This window comes from Varanus komodoensis, unplaced genomic scaffold (genome assembly GCF_004798865.1).
Source record: "Varanus komodoensis strain SLA01 unplaced genomic scaffold, ASM479886v1 scaffold12, whole genome shotgun sequence".
Lineage (NCBI taxonomy): Eukaryota > Metazoa > Chordata > Lepidosauria > Squamata > Varanidae > Varanus > Varanus komodoensis.
Window position 1 is genome coordinate 3654630 of NW_025335349.1, and position 12583 is coordinate 3667212.

A 12583-nucleotide genomic window follows, 5' to 3' on the forward strand; every position below is an offset into this window, starting at 1 on the left:
AGAAGGGGATGTTGGTCAAGTCCTCTGCATGGGTTGAGCCCAGACCCAGCACTGGATAGGGCCTTTCATGTGGCACGTACCACCCTGATGGGGATGCTCTTGGCTATGCAAAGCCAAGAGCTTTGGCTGGTGCTGGGAGGCGTGGCTACATTTCAAGGGCTCTGCACACTGCCCAAGGTCAATACATAGTGTTGCCTGCTTCCCTTCATTCTTGCTGAGGGAGGCACCCCAAAGGCCAAATGGATGAGGAGCAGGAGAATGGCATGGGCCAGCGTGGCTGTGCCTCTGACATCATCTGGTCCATGGGGGGCCCTGCTGGGGCCAAAGTGGGCCTGACCTTAATTGTCCTTTACCCCTGCTCTAGAGCAAACCACTTCCAGGGTGTGGACCTGCCATGAGCCCGGAGAAAATAAGCCCTTGCAAGCGCTCCTCCTCTTCCCCATTGTAAGCCGCTAACCAGCCTGCCTCTTCTTTTGGCCCAGACAAGAGCATTGATGAGAAGCAGCAGCAGCAGGGTCTGCATATCATTCACTGGCTGTTTGCCTAACAAGCAAGCAAGTGGCACGAGGAGGAGGAGGCGGAGGAACACAAGCAGCTGGTGACAATAGCAGTGAGAAGGTAGACTCACTGAGTCAGGCAGATCCACTGAGCATGTCCTGACCAACAGCTCTCATAAGCCTGAAGTTGGCACTTAAGCCAGCTTTAATTCAGCTAAGCACATTGTTCAGGATGTTTGCCAAAAGCATTTCCCTGTTTTTATTCACATATGGCAACGATTTGTTGGTGGGTGATCTGCTGCCCTCTGCATGCTTTGGACTATGGCTCCTGGCACCTCCTGCATTTGGCCATGCTGCTAAGAGTAATGGAAGTTGTAGTCCGACGCATCTGGAGAGCACTGCAAGGTTGGAGAAGGGCGTTCTATAAAGTGCTTGTTATTAATGGGCTACACTGCAAGTTAGGAATATTTTGTTGACTCCTCTTTCAGTCATGCTCAGTAGAGGCATTGAAACCAATGGAACAACTGAGGCACCACCAAGTTAAGGCTAAAGCCCACGAATCCGTGGGCGGAGTATCCAAGGAAATTTGAGCACCAACAAAATTACGTTGTGCTAGTGCAGTAAACCTGTAGCATAATGCCAGTAGTGTCAGTTCCTACAACAGGATTCACTGGGGCAGTCTTCATGCCAGCTTACACTACTGCTACCATGCTAGAGGGCCCTTATTCGGGCAACATCATTTTTGTTATTACTCCTGTCTCAGATGCTATCAAATTGCTCTAATTTTAAGTCAGGACTCAACCCATTATCTTGATTAGATAGGCTGTACAACTAAGAGAAGGAATACATTTGCCTTAGCAGCTGCAGTTACATGTGCAGCATTCAGTAAATTGGTATGAATCAACATTTGGGACTGAACTAGTTGCGGGAGCATTCATCTAATGAACGTGTACCAAGAAAACAATTGCATGGTGTCTACGGAAAAATGGCAGTAATTCGTAGTGGTTGGTTTCTTCTGTACAGCAACTACGTAATTGCTGATACTTGCCAGTGCTCCCATTCTGAGCTCCAAGAAAATGCGTCATATTCGTTAATTAATATTAAGATTGGTTAATACAAACCAAATCAACTTACTTTGTTTTGGCAGGCGGGATCTGAAGGACTTTGTACTGTGAACAGGGAAGGGGGGAGAGGGGAAGTGCGCTAATGCCTGTGGCTGGTGAAGAGAGGGAGCACAAGGGGACAAAGGGATGGCTGGGCTATGTGAATAAATACGCATGTGCGTGAGAATTAACAAGGGAGGAAGCCTGTGAACTGAATGGATGGTTGATGAATGGAATGTGCACATGAATGAAAGGACGGGGTGTGTGGCGTGTGAAGGGGAATAAAGTCATAAGTAATGAATGGCTGAATGGAGTGAGAGAGAGACAAGGCGAGCGAGCGAGTGAGTGTGCAGGACGGCTCTGACCCCACACACTGTCAGGTTCGACTCCACCTATCCCTGGCATGGAGCCCTGGAGAAAGCACCCCAAGGCAATGCATCCTTAGGGTCAGGAATGCTCCTCACCCCAGTGTTCAGTCCTCTGGCTTGCAACCCTGTTGCTATAAGATGTTGCATTCATAATCACTACTACTTATTCCTTCTTTTATTTGTTTTAACACTACGAGTCACTGTCCTCAAGACAATTAATGTAAGTGCTATTTCCATCATCACATCCCTGCTCCTGTGCTGAACATTGTTGAATAACTCTTTCTTTAACCTTGATCAGAGAGAAATATTTAATACCACTCCAGCACCAGAGAGAGAAACAATCCAAATAAGCACTTTAAATATTTGAACAGATACTTGAGGTGTGGTGGATAAAATCTGTGCCATTTGGATATGTTTCACTCTCTTTTCTTTTTCATGAAGTATAAAAAGTAACGAGGGTATTGTTACAGGAGCAATCCCATTGAAAGAGATCTAACTTTATGGAATAAGGTAAGGGAGCTTCATCCTTTGATTAAAAATAAATAATAAAATGAATGTGGATGGGAGGACATTCTAACAAGAGAGGGAACTGATTGACCAAATTAAGTACTACATCCCTTGGGAATTGATGAGGTTTCAACTTAGGTGCCTACAGAACCGGTCCATATTGGAAATGGGCAGGGACATATGAGTATTCCACTTCTGTCCACATTTCATCTCCAGATCTCATGTCTGCAATTTCAAACATGAGTGCAAGTAGTATGCTTGTTAAGAAATGCCTGCAAATTCACAGAAATGATGGCAATGCTTGAGGTATGTGATTTCTTGATAGACATCTTAAAATGTGTGTTTTTATACTGCAGTCAGTGGAGAAAAGTGCATCCTTTTGAAAATTATGCATAGAAGTGCACATTTCCCCCATTCCCCTGTTTGAACAAGCTAAAACATAGATTGATAATGAAAACAGGACTGAGTGAAATGAGCTCGAAAGTGAGAATGTTGGTGAGCTTGAGAAATCACTGTTTTTCCAGCCACAGAAATAAGTTCAGTTCCTCCGTCTGCTTCCATTGTGTTTCTGTTCTAAATCAGCTCCTTTTACAACTTAGCTGCATGAGGGGAGCCTCACACACCGAAGAGGCAGGGGAGCTGTCCTGCCAGCCGTTCACCTGATGTCATTTAGCCGGTCCAGATCCATGCATTCAGCATTGAGAGAAGCCGACACTGGAGCCCTTTATACATAAAGGCTCCCATGTGCTCAGGAACCCTGAACATTCTGGGTTCTAGATTGTGTAGGCATCTCCTAATCAAATAACCACATGGATTACATGGATATCCAGGGGCAAGGCTGTGCAGCCTCATGATACTGATGCAGGGCCAATAGCATGGCCCCATTGCTCCTTCGGTGCATGGACAGCCTCCAGATCCTTTTGCTTGCTTTCCTCTCATCTTTAATATCAAATATATTTCTAATTCTTGTTTAGATAAAATTAAGGCATTTATAGGGTATAATGCGAGCACTATCAAATGTTAGCTTGTATTCGGATCCTTAAGTTGTACAACTAGGATGGAGAGAATAATATAAGACAAAGATGGGCAATGTGGGTCCCTCTAGATGTTGCTGGACTACAGCTGCCATCATCCTGTGTTGCCAAGATTGCTCATATTGAATTGGGTTGGTAGAAGCTGAAAGGCTATACACGGCCCATGTCTGATCTGAGAAAAGAGAAATTAATTGGGGCAAATCTATTGCAATGACACCAAAGTCCAGCAGCAAACCAGGCAAAGATGGAAAGGATAAGGGGCCACTGGTGTAAATGGAGAAGTCACCGGGCTTAAGTACTGCCACTGAGCAAGAGATGTCCAGGTCCCAAAAGCCAGAAAACCCCCAGACCAAGAAGTGGAGATCCCTGAGCTGGAGGCCCTACAAGGATGAGAAGCATGTATAAAAGATTGCCGTTCTCAAGCTGTAGTCCAACAAGGGGCAAGTATACGCACCACCAAACATCTAACAGTCTGTGAATCCAACAACAGAGGCATGATTTAAGCTTTTGCCCCTAGAAATGTGAAGGAATTTTAGGCTCCAGGCTAGAGCTTTGCCCTTTCAGAGTCTTCTACCTCTTAAGGAGGAGATAGAATCTGAGAAGTTGCTTGGATATCAAGGCATGGATGTCTCCAGCCTGGACTTTGCTGTTGCTAAAAAGGGTTGTTCATCACAAGCCTGCCTTAAAGTCTCTGGGAGTGGTCCATCTCCATGGTTTCTCCTAGATGATGGAACTCCTTGTGGAGAGAGGCCAGGTTGGTTTCCTAACTGCTGTCTTTTGCCTGGCAGGAACACACTTTTTAATTAAAGTAGGCCAAAGACTTACTTTGGTGAGTTAGAGGATCTGTTGGGTCAAGTGTGGTTTTTATTTTGTCACCATGGATTTATTTTGCTTGCAACAGATGTGTTTTATTATTGCTTTAGCTGAGTTTTTATATGATCTTATATGATCTTTATATGATCTTTAAAGTTCTTATGGTTGTAAGTCACCTTTAGTGTCATTTTCTTGGCAGAAAGGTGGGGTTCAAATCATCTCAAATAAATGCATGAGTAAATAAAATATATCTGCCTCCTTGCCCCACGATGTTCTCAGGATCCAAACAGACCACTTGTGGGGTCAGAGGCAGAGATAATGAAGACTTTATGGCTCAGAAGCTGCCACTACTTTCCAAGCCTTGCTGGCTCACTAGGAAGGGTGGTGGAGATTCGGCTTTGTCTTATCAACACTTTCTTTGCTCGCTGTGGTCAATCTGAGCCAATTAACCATGCCAGCTCCACTGCTGGACTAGCTGCCCTGTTTTCCCACAAACTATTGGAACACTGCCTGGGGCTCACCAATGCCTGCAAGGTTTTCCATGGAACCACAAAAACTTTAAGTGCTGTCCTGACAATCAGCCTTCCCCTCTTCACTTCTGCTGCGTCCAACAGGGTCTCAGCTGGTCTTTGGCCAGTTCTAAACCTCAGACAAGCTTAATCAACAATAACGGTACATGTAATCCAAGTGCAACATGTGTAGCCATCCGTAACCTTAAAAATGTGCATTAGTTTATAAAGGCCGCATCATGATCTATCCAATTGACCTTTGAAATGATTAAGAAAAGTTTAATCAGTCCTTCAGCAAAGTGGATATTGTAGCCTTCTTTAAGATCCCTGTGACCAGGACTTGTGAATGTAGCCATGCCTGAGTGCTGGGAAGATACAATTCAACTAAGTCAGTGGTGTTTTCCTCCCTGCACCATAAAGAAGGGTTGGTGGCATTCTAAATTAGTAGGCCATTTAACAGGTTGCTGTTGTTATGACCATGAGTAAGAAGGAAATCAGCTAGAGCCTTTGTAAAACTGGGAGAGACTTAGGATGAAGCAGCAGAAGTGTGAATATGTGCTTCAAAGTTACAGCCCATCAAAAAGGCTTTCGGGAGCAGTGGTTCAGCCCTAAATCAAAGTAAAAGCATGTTAGGCTAGTGCTTTATTCTTCGCTATGGCAGCTCTTCACTATATCACTGAGGAGGCTGACTGCTCCAAGTGAGGCCTGTAAGCCTTCTGCATTTAGGTCATGACCTAACTTACAAAGATGAAATCCAGAAACCCCGGCCAAGCTTGGAGAGCGCTCCTCACTTGTGTGGCTGAATGCTGCCGACCGATTTCGGCAACTAACAGAATTAAAAGCCAATGAAACAGGATTAACAAGCTTTGCTTTAAAATAAGCACATGACCATGGCTCCTGGAAATGAAATTAAATACCAGGAGATGAATAATAATGACATATCTGGCAGCATTGATAAAGGCAGGGCTTAAAGTACTAAAGAGTGTGATAGCAGCTTTACTGAAAGTGGCTGACACAAAACACCATGTGATAAACTGGTAGTAGAAAGCAGAGGTGTCAATGAAGCTAAGACATGCCTTATAAATGTCTGCCCAGAATATTTTAAATATGTTGCTAGGGCAAGAAAAGAGGCTGAAAAGCATCTATAAGATTTGTTTTTCAAAAAGAAAAAATAATGGGGTTAAGGCCTTATCCTCTTTCTGGTTCGTTTGAAAAAAAAGGGGTGGTGGGGAATAAAATAATAGCAAGTGAAAAATAGGAGTGTGTATGTGTGTCACTAAATATATATTGAAATTACTCTGTTAGTCTTTCTATCTTACACACACACACACGCGCGCGCGCGCACGCAAATTTCTCACCCGGCCTTAAGAACAATTTGTAACAATTCCCCTGATTACTCTGAATCCTATTTTGTCAAATATGATCTTCCAAGTCTGTATAGGATGTGCACTACCATATAAATCAGTGAGATAAACAAACAAACAAACAAACAAACAAACAAACAGGTATCCGTAAACCTTCAAGCATCAAAGCAACTACTAAATGAAAGCCAAAAACTCACCAAACAAGGTCAGTTGGTGAGGGGTAAGAGTAGAAGCCACTGCTGACCTAACGTGTGATTGTGATAAAGGGATGTTTAAACTTGTTGCATGTTCTCCATGAGAACCAGGAGTCCAGCTCAAAGGCTGTTGTGATGTACTGTCTATCACTGTTAAGACAGAACTGGAAGTCTGGTTTTTGTCAGGACATAATGAGTACTGCGGCACTGAAATCTTAGTGAAGTCAGTTTGTATAGGGAGAGGCTGGTCAGATAATACCGAGCGGGATAGCATATCAGTAGAAAATGCTGATAATGAATGCCTGCCAAGAAAATCGACCACTGCGTCTGTCTAGGAAATGCCTACATGCCCAAGATGCAAATCAAGACTCCTCTCTGAACTGATCTGTTTGTATGATGTGGCTGTGTACGAATATGTAACATGGCTGTCATTTTCTTCTGGAAGAGCATCACATGGATGAAATCCCCTCTCCTCTTGAGTCATTAACTGAGGTACCTCTTTAATTGGAGCATGAGCTGAGTAGCCCAGTGGTTGCGGAAAAGGCATGGCAGCCAGCTGTTGCATGTTGGGTAATTTCCTTGTCAAATACACATCTGCTCCTTGAGAGGCTGTGAGAGTTGAACATGATGGTTCTAAATGGATGGTTTGTAAAAGGGTAGTTGCTACACATTCTGAATGGACACATGAGAACTCGGTACTTAGTCCTGGTAATGCTCTAGTTAGAACATAGTCTTGTGAGACAAACTCATCTCAGCTTCTTTCAGTAGGGTGTAAGGAAGGCTCTTCTGCAGTTGTCACCAGTGGTGTCTTTTCACAAACTGGATGCCCAGAACTATGAGCACTAGATTTCCTTAATGTGTGCCAGCAGCTTGATAACATCGAGTTCTTCCAGAATGCTTCAGAAAGTACATTTTTACTATGCAAACTCAGCTCAAATTCATTTGAGACTTCTGTGTCAACTGTGGAACCCCTTCCACATATTTGGTTTCTTTTGCTTAAATGACCAGCAGGTTCCAGTTTGAACTCTTTTTGCTCCTGGATGAAGGATGAAACAATAATATCTGGATATTCATTGGGACAGTATGTTCACCTTTTGGATTCCACAATAACTGCTGAGCTAAAGCATCCTTCTTTTTCAAAACCTGTAGCATCTGAGGACAAAACAAAAATCCCTGAGGTCTTTGGTAAAATTCAGTCCTTGCCTTTTGGTATTAAGGAAACTGCTGAATGCTCTTTAGTAGTCTCTTGAGGAGAGTTCAAAAGAATTGGGCAAGTGATTGCAGGAGTCATAGGCTAGAATCTGGGAGGAAGTAATGGGTGGCTATTTAATTCAATCTCGATCTCTGGTATCCGACTAATTACTAAGCTCATGTCTGTGGCAGATAAAGCAAGAGCCGTATGGTTCCCTACTGACAAACTTTGCACAGAGGGAACAGGAACTGTCATTAAGGAGTCTGTGATAAATGAGGTCATATCATCCTCATCTTGTGAGAGCAAGCCTAGTGTTAAATCTCCTGAACTATCAATCATTTCCCCCATGGCACAGCTGTTCTGTCAAACTTCTTACTTGTTGAGAATAGGCCTGCAAACCCCAACAACTGTGAAGTGAGAACGCCGCTGAGGAAGCCAGTGAGAATGCGGCTGAAGACGCACTAGCGGCACTTAATGATCCCAGTTCAAAGCCTTCAAATGATATGCTGGACATTAATTTAGCCATGCTAGAGGTTGCGAGCATCCCATGGCTGAGAAAGTCTTTCTTTTGCAGACCTTTAGAGGATAAAAAGTAAGGGGGAAAAGTTAGAAGAAAATAAAAAATGAACAACTTTGGCCCTAGGCTGGATCGGCAGCAAATTGCATTGCTACCTGAAAACCATTAATTCTCACCCAGGCATCCCACAGCAGACAAATATACCTCCGTAAATCATATTCTTAATAAAAGTGTAAGAAAGATTTTAGTGACCTCAAGAGCTGGCTAAATGCAAACCCTCACATTATTCACATTGTGAGGGCTGTAGCCAGAACAAATAGCATTGCTTGGAAGAGACGTATTAAATTTGCTAAATCAAATTGTTCCTGAGAATCAATATAAAAAAGAATAAATTACAAGCCTATTCCATTGAGAACTTGAAGAGCTGACATGATAAGCTGGAAAAGTTACAAAGATAATTATATTTACTAATTGTGTCAGATTCACTTTGCTCATCTATATGAAGAAGAAATATTACTTAGCTTAAAAAATGAAAAAGACCCAAAAAGTTTGGGCAAAAGAGAAAATAAAACCCCCATTTTTAGGTTCAGTTGACAGTGCAATGTATTTAGATTAGCTGTAGTTAAATGAATGGCTTCAGTCACGTGACACACAAAATAGGCCACTGCGTTTATGATGCTATTCCATATTTAATGGCTTCCAAGCTAGAAGATTGTTTGTCTTGCTGAATCTGAGACACAAAGAAATGAGGAAGAAAAGTAGAAATGTGCAAAACCTTGAGGAGCTTGTTACAGGCATTCTTATGTATAAAAACTTCAAGAGGACGGGGAAAGATGCACACAAGAAAAGATATGAGCTGGGAAAAGAAAGCCAAGGTTCTCATGAGCAAAGCACAATTATCTGCCTTCCAGTCGCAAGAGGATTGTACTAACAGTGGGGGCAGAGATATATTGTGAGGTGTATGAAATTTCACATAGCAGCCAAGCCCCAGTGAGAAATACCATAAGTTATGGAGCAATGCTATTTTCTACACAGTGTAGGCAAAGAGTAGAGAGACAATATTGTCCCTGAGTGCAAAAACACTCAGGTCAATCAGGAGGTCTAATAAACAAGGAATGGCCTGCAAAGTCACAAAGGCAAGATAGGTGCTTAGTTAAGGAAAGTGGAATTGAGAGCCCAGGAAAAATTGAATGGAAGAAATCCACGTAGAAAACAGAGGACATTAATCCTTATCAAGGAAAACAACAATAACCACATACATTGAAAGGAAAGGCTTTCACACAGAATCCATCAGACTTTGCTTCATGGCACTCTTCTGTCTTACCTGTGGAAGTCTGAGAAATATTTGTGTCTGAGGACTGGAGGCTTGCGCGGACTTCTGGGAGGCCTCTCTCTAAAGCCTCCGTAGGAGACACTCCTGTTTCGGGGATGATTTGGTCCCTCTGGGGGACTACAGGTAAACAGGTGATATCGTTTATTCCGTCCACACACAAGAACCCAGCAGGGCAGGTCTGTATCAAGCAATCGTTGTAATTAAGCTCACAGCTTCGGCCCTAAAAAAGATGTTTTTAAAAAGTCACTTTGAAGGCCATTTGCATTTTCATAGCTACATTAAATGGTTCAAATTTATTGCTTTCTTTTCATTTTTCAAATGCTGTCTATTTAGACTGGGCGGACTGCACTTTCCAAAATTAATCGAATCCTACTGAGCATTTTGCCTTTGCAGATTTCATGGCATAGAACTAGGCTTTTAAATTGTAATTTCATTATGGCATTTTGACTTCCAGTCAGCTCAAAGAGTGACTTTTAACACTGCCTACAGATTCCATCCCATAAACCTTCAGCATGTGACACTCCGGCATTGTTTGTCCCCCAGTCATCTGCTTTTTGGTGTAACAATACGCTCGTTGAGATTAACTGAAATGACTATAAATGGACGTGAGCAAAGTATTTGTTCTCATGCTAGAGTTGCATTAGCTTCAAGTACATAGTTGTTTCTAGACTTTAACCTAATTGTGTACCCTGCTGCGACTACTTCCTTACCTTACAAACAGGTTGCAACATTAAAATTACCTACCGGTAGCTCTTGGGACTGCACAGTCATGTGTCATGGCCAAGTAGCAATGCTAAGGACCCCGGTTTGTTTCATCACTTTTTATACATACACTTTTTGGAAGTCTGAATAATAACAATTGCCCAAAAATCTAATCCATACCAGTTTCACCTAGTTATAAAGGTGAAATCTGTTCAACTTGCCTTTAATGCAAACTGTCCTAGTTCACACTTCTGAAATGAATACATAAACTGGAATGTGATTATCCTTGGATTTTTGCACTTCTCCAAATTTTGCAATACAGGGCTCTGGTCAAAGCATGTACAAAAATGTATTTTAGAGGAAAATGCATGAGAATCTGCAGGCTTACTTTAGAAGAAAGTTCACAAACTGAGGCAGAAATGGGACAAAATGAACTAATTAATTAATTAATTGATGGAGCTGCTACCTGAGCATGGGCCATAATCATCTTCATTGGCCCTTGTATTCATATGACTGGATTCCATATTATTTTTTCCCATGTAATGCATGATAAATTCATACCTCCCCGATGCATTGAAGGAGGATTTGGGGGAAGGGGTCATTCATTCATTCATTCATTCATTCATTTATATTTTATTAAAAGCCTTTCTATCCTGTTCCCTACAAACTTTGTGGGACCACTTACAATGCAGAGCTATGTAGCCTAGCCCTTTTGCCACTGACACCTCACGCAACCACATACGCACTGTCAGTTCCTGCAATGGAAACGTTCCCTTGTCGTCTCCATGCCCAGTCAGCAGGGTAAAGGGTTCTACGTGTGCACTGCTGTACACACACAGAGTTCTTCCATGAAGGGACCAGGTCCCTCCTTGTATGAAGATCTGTGTGCACAGCGCAGTATGAATGCAGAGTTGCTTTCCATGTGTACAGTAGGGAGGCAGGTGGCAGGGAACATGAGTGCAGCAGACAATTATGGGGACATAACGGCCCGTGGGCACCCACAGCCAACTCACACATCCGTTAAGTGGGTGGCCAGAACAGGCAAGCTAATTTCTGCAGTGCTTGCCATTCAGGTTTAACTTTGTAAAAAATGCATTATTATCTTCTCTCTGTCATACACATATACATGCATTCATCACCCATCTGATGAGGCATACTCTTCTCTGCAACTAGGAGTATTCACAAAGATCTGTATTTGTCTTGTGCCACTTTTACATGTACTTGGTCATAAATCTGTTCCTTCCAAATCTGCATTATCCTATGATTTTTTAATGCATGGAAGAGGTTTATTTTTGAATGCAACATTGCCTAAGATATGCTTTTATGAATATATCTCTTCTATGAATTTTTCTGCATTATGTTTATTTAACACATAGATTTTAAGGCAATTTCGGAGCTGTGAAGTGTGAAATTTGAAGGATGACAAACCTGTAGACGAGTCCACACTAGCAGTAGCCTGGTTTGCTTCAAAAAGCGGGCCAAACCAAGCTCTCCAGAATGCTATCTGGAAAATCTTACAGCAACAGAAATGTGATATGTTTAGAAGTGCCACAAGAACTTTTGCCAATATTGCTGGAACAGCCTGACCTTGCTAATTAGCTCTCTGAAGCTTTCAACTGGAACTATATGGTAAAAGAAGCAGGCCTCTTTCTTTTTGCTTTTTGTTTCTCAAAGATGTCTTATTCTATTAAAAAAAGGCCAAGTTTGGAGACTGTAGAGATGAACTCATGTAGTTTTTCAGCTCTTTCAGTTTTTCAAATTGATGTATTATATAATTATAGTATTGGGCACTGATACTATAAACCACATACATAAATCACTTTGATCTTAGCAGTGCTTTTTCAAATAACATGCTCCTCACCCCGCCTTTTTCAGTTTGCCCTAGAACAGTAGAAAAAGAATTGGTTTCATCTGAATAGCACTTGCATATCTTAGAAATTTATTGTGAAGTTGAACAAAAGAATAATGTACATCTATTCAGTAGGAAATTTGTTGAACATTATTAGTCAGAAAACCCAGCCTGGCAAGAGCAGTCTTTGTAAGCCAACAGGATAAGATGGAAACAGGCAGGAGAATGGAAGGGATTTCTATTGATGCAGCCCATTCCGTGCACACAGATAGTTGCCGCAGCGAGGCAAACATCCAGGAGTCTTAGGGCTGCCGCACCTCTATCTGACTGGGGTTGGAGATGAGACTTTCTGGGTTTAGCGCATGGCCTGTAGTAACTCTGGATGTGATGCCACAGAGCAGAATAGGGAGACCATAAGAAAAAGCCAGGCTGGATCAGGCCAAAAGAATGTACTTCTTCATATAGCATATAGTTAAATTATGGAATTCACCGCCAAGGGAAGTGGTGATGGCCACCAGTCTGGATGGCTTTGAAAAGGGATTGGAGGGATTCATGAGGGAGGAGGCTCTCAGTGGCTGCTGGCCCTGCTGGCTGAGTGCTG

At 42.5% G+C, this 12583-nt stretch overlaps 1 protein-coding gene across 1 annotated transcript in view; it reads right to left on the bottom strand.

Moving 5' to 3' along the window:
- LOC123019006 (protein eyes shut homolog) overlaps positions 1–12583 on the bottom strand; it is a 227764-nt gene that overhangs the window by 133497 nt on the left and 81684 nt on the right. Inside the window, exon 5 of the mRNA XM_044421442.1 lies at positions 9423–9651. Coding sequence (XP_044277377.1) covers positions 9423–9651 — 229 coding nt within the window. The remainder of the gene's footprint in view (positions 1–9422; positions 9652–12583) is intronic.